The following is a 4,901-nucleotide window of genomic DNA, read 5'->3' on the forward strand; positions in this document are numbered from 1 at the left end:
AGGATAGTTTTTTTTATACATCCCACACGAGGATAGTTTTTTTTTATATACATCCCACACGAGGATAGTTTTTTTTATATACATCCCACATGAGGATAGTTTTTTTTATATACATCCCACATGAGGATAGTTTTTTTTATATACATCCCACATGAGGATAGTTTTTTTTATATACATCCCACATGAGGATAGTTTTTTTTATACATCCCACATGAGGATAGTTTTCTTTTTTATACATCCCACATGAGGATAGTTTTTCTTTTTTATACATCCCACACGAGGATAGTTTTTCTTTTTTATACATCCCACATGAGGATAGTTTTTTACTGATGTCTACCCGTTGGCTGGGCTTTAAATTTATGTGTAAAGATTTATTTTTATTTCAAGTTTTCAAATGTGGTTGTTTTTGTGTGATTTTTTTCGATGCTCGAACAGATGGGTGTGTAAAATAAAATGAGGAATATTAGAGTACCATAAAAAATAAAATAAACACAAAACATCGATGTTAAAAGAGACCATTATATTTAACTTGTAACAATGATAACAAAAGATTCCAGCAAATAAACATCACAAAAGGAATGAAATAGTCCTTCCCAAAACTAACCAACCAAGAGATAACCATGTGTCCATTCTACCCATTTAGTATCTATTATCTATGTCTGTCAGACAGTTCAGCAACATACACAAATGATAAACGTTTTACCTTTGTTCCGCTGTGGCTATCAAACACCTGTTTGGTTCGTGGAAGAATCATTTTTCTAACAGCATTTTCTTCTAAGAAGTCCGCTACCTGAGCAAGTGCGTAGAGGGCAGCACTCTATAAAAACAAACAAAATAGCAATTCCTTGTAGTTTACATTGATGGTATACCAAAAACACGTGATTACAGGGTTTTTGTAGTTAGCCCTTACCGGCCTTGTTTTGTCTACAGATTTAAGACACAATATTTTACACGTTTAGGATGAACTAAAAGTTCTACATAGATAGTTTAATGTAATAGAAGAAAAAACTACAACAACAATCTGGAGACGACAATAAGAGATTGAAGAAATAGACAAATCGAATCGCGTGTACATAAATATATGGAAACCATTGACGTGTTTGTTGTTAAGCACGAAGCTACACAATGGGCCATTGTGCCGTGCCCGCCACGGGTATCGAAATCCAGTTTTTATTGTTGTAAGCAAACTTGCCGCTGAGCCACTGGAGGCAACATTGTTTTGTTGGTGTAAAAATATAGAAAAATGCAGACAAATAATCTATTGCTCAAAGAAAATAACGGGAAAAAAATACATCAAGATAATTCGGAATAAAAGGAAGAAAACTCAATAAATGATTCCTTTTTTTTTTTTTACAGGTATTAAACTACTGATTTAAGAAACGAGAGCACGAGTGTAACATTTGTGTCACAGTAGACGAGTGTAAAAATTGTCAGAAGGAAACGTTAAAGAAAACCGCGTTAACGTGAGGAACGCTCAGCTGGAGCAGATCTTAAGATATAAAATATTGTTTATCATCGAAAAACTGTCGATATTACCGTTAACAACACTCTTACAAGGTAATGAAATCTCTCGCTGACTTTGGAAGAATTACAAGTTATGCGGTACATGACCGGCTCCATAGACACGTAATAGTCTTTTAAACCCGAAAACGACCTTCACGTCCGACAAGCTAAATACAACTATACACCTGGTGACAAGTCGCGCAGCTTGACCGTTTACAAGGAAAACACTCTGGAGGTGTGACTGAGGGAATACTGTTGTTGTCTAACTGGAGCGAACCAGCAAATTTCGTAGGCGATGGCTGTGTATAAATGCCATCGTAAGTATTTCAATAAAATATATTCAGTGGATGACCTTGTTTGAAAAAATAGAAACATTATTTATGGTGGTATTGAAGTCTCAAGTAAAGGTTTTATTTTGCATGTGGAGTTTGTTAAGTAAAGATCTGGCTCCAGGGTGTACTGTTGGCTTTGTGAAGGTCTTTATTTATGAGAGTTAGATAACTGAATGAAGGGAAGAAGGCAATAATTTTTTAAGACTTAGAGATGAAATAATTATTCTCTCACTACAGAAAAACTATAAATGTTGACATACGAAGAGTAAATGGTGAAGGGTGTTTATAAAATGCTTTAAAACTTGTGGATCATCATGATGATGGATCACTGCGTCCAGACTTAGTGGCACTTCTGAAAAGGACGATGGAAGAATTGTTTGGAAGATGAATGTTATTCGTCAACTGAGTAGCATGGCGGGAATCTTTATTGTGAGTGGAGAGGGTTCGAACGATGGCAGTGATGGGTCTTTCAGAACTGTTTGGAGTATGAATTTTAGGAAGAACACCAAAAACAGCCATCAGTAGATGGAGTCCTTCAGGACTCAGTTTCCTCCTTGGATAAGGCTGTTGATATTGTCACAAACAACGATTTATAAATGGTGAATGAATCTTAATCAAACACAAGCTGACAAAAAAGAAATGCCAGACAAAAGTCTTCCAACTTCGGCCAGGAAAAGGCCAGAGGATCAGACCACAGTGTCACTTCCTTTACCTGCAGGTTTTATAAGAACGTGCGATCTTTTTTTTTTTTTATTAACTGATGGCTTCTCGTTTATCCCTGGTAAAGATGTTAAAAGCTGCTTGAATTGAGAAATTTATGTAATACATTTACTCACAACGTGTTGGAGGGGGGGGATCAATTAATAGAAGGATACCATCCTGACACTGGTGTCCATCTAGAAGGCTTATCTATGTACTTCAACAGCGATGATGGATCAGATGTGAATTCAAAACCATCTTTTATAGTTGAAGTAAAAGTAGTATTGATGTTTCAGAAGAAATTAATGGAAGATCGAAAAGGATTCAAACAAGTGTTGGGAAGGACATCAGGGAAGATCGAAAAGGATTCAAACAAGTGTTGGGGAGGACATCACAAACAAGTGTTGGAGAAGACATCAGGAGCAGGGCGGGATCTTTGTTGAGATTGATACTGGTAGTAGATAATAAATGTTTTTATCTTTTTTGCTCTAAAGTTGTAAGTGCTTGATAAAAATCTGCATTGAAAAAATTTGCATTTTTAGTTAACTTTGTTAGCTAATTCAGGGTTAACAAAATTTATGCATTCTACGTCTATGTTAGGACAAGAATAACAACGCCACGTTCTTTGCAAAAAAAAAATTATCGTAAGAGATAAAAAGCGCAAACTTTTAAATGGAGTATTAGCGGTATGTGCAAATTCAACGTTGTGTCAAAATGACAGCATAAAACTTTATAATCTGATGGTAAAAATCATTACGTTGAGCCAGTGCTTTTTGTTTCTTGGCCCAACGTTGGCTAAACCATCAACTTGACGTCAAAAGTATTCCAATCTTTGATATTAATTACACAAATAGCAGCCACAGGATGGTTTAATGTTGGCTCAATGTAAACGTACACTTTGTTAACATATGATCCTATTTTTTGGGTGTTCACTGGTTTGTTGAAATGTTGTCATTTGATCAACTGTAAATAAAATATTACCCAAGACTTTTACTTGGGTTGAAATTTGTGCAAAGCTACTCTTGTCCGATCGAATAGTGAGATTTGACCATACTTCTTGTAACGCAACCACGCTTTCGGAGAACGGAAAATATTTTGTGGTATCGTACGGATTCGAACCCGGCTCACCAGCTTCAAAATCCACAATTTAACCATTGGCCCAATATGCAGTACTCGCCGTGAATATCAGATGTCAAGCCATCATGATAATAAACTCGTATATTATCTACTACTACAAATGTCTGCTACCCCCCAGTCCATCTGTTAATTTAGCACAGAAAAACGTACAGATATGTTATCAATCTATAGTTGTATTATTTCATTAGTTTAAGAGCTATATCAAGCACGTCAGATGACAAAGCGTTTGGAGTGTTGCAGAACAGTGATATCTACCTAAAACTGTAACTGGAGCCAACATTGTTCATCTACCTAAAACTGTAACTGGAGCAAACGTTGTTCATCTACCTAAAACTGTAACTGGAGCCAACGTTGTTCATCTACCTAAAACTGTAACTGGAGCCAACATTGTTCATCTACCTAAAACTGTAACTGGGGCCAACATTGTTCATCTACCTAAAACTGTAACTGGGGCCAACATTGTTCATCTACCTAAAACTGTAACTGGGGCCAACATTGTTCATCTACCTAAAACTGTAACTGGAGCCAACATTGTTCATCTTCCTAAAACTGTAACTGGAGCCAACATTGTTCACCTACCTAAAACTGTAACTGGAGCCAACATTGTTCATCTTCCTAAAACTGTAACTGGAGCCAACATTGTTCACCTACCTAAAACTGTAACTGGAGCCAACATTGTTCATCTTCCTAAAACTGTAACTGGAGCCAACATTGTTCATCTTCCTAAAACTGTAACTGGAGCCAACATTGTTCATCTTCCTAAAACTGTAACTGGAGTCAACATTGTTCATCTTCCTAAAACTGTAACTGGAGTCAACATTGTTCATCTTCCTAAAACTGTAACTGGAGTCAACATTGTTCATCTACTTAAAACTGTAACTGGAGCCAACATTGTTCATCTTCCTAAAACTGTAACTGGAGCCAACAATGTTTGCCAACCCTGGGGAAAGTAACTGGTATTTTCGGGTCAGCGTTGGCCCAACCTTGGTCTGATATCTGGGTTAGCTACCCAATTGTAATTTAACCAGTTGTGAGCCAACGTTGGCCCAATATTGGTCTGCTATCTGCAAAAAGTAACCATTTTTTGTACATGGTTTCCCTTATTGCGTCCCCGTCACACCAAACATGCTCGCCCCTTCAGCCGGGAAGGGCGTTAAAATGTGACGGCCAATCCCACTATTCGTTGGTAAAAGAGTAGCCCAAAAGTTGGCGGTGGGTGGTGACGACTAG

General features: G+C 37.1%; 1 protein-coding gene across 1 annotated transcript in view; it reads right to left on the bottom strand.

Annotated features, from left to right (window-relative positions):
* The window catches only part of LOC106469489 (SCY1-like protein 2), a 63,714-nt gene that overhangs the window by 29,347 nt on the left and 29,466 nt on the right, over window positions 1–4,901 (bottom strand). Inside the window, exon 8 of the mRNA XM_022398017.1 lies at window positions 704–817. Coding sequence (XP_022253725.1) covers window positions 704–817 — 114 coding nt within the window. The remainder of the gene's footprint in view (window positions 1–703; window positions 818–4,901) is intronic.

The sequence above is a fragment of the Limulus polyphemus genome, unplaced genomic scaffold, assembly GCF_000517525.1.
Source record: "Limulus polyphemus unplaced genomic scaffold, Limulus_polyphemus-2.1.2 Scaffold3513, whole genome shotgun sequence".
In the NCBI taxonomy this organism is placed as follows: domain Eukaryota; kingdom Metazoa; phylum Arthropoda; class Merostomata; order Xiphosura; family Limulidae; genus Limulus; species Limulus polyphemus.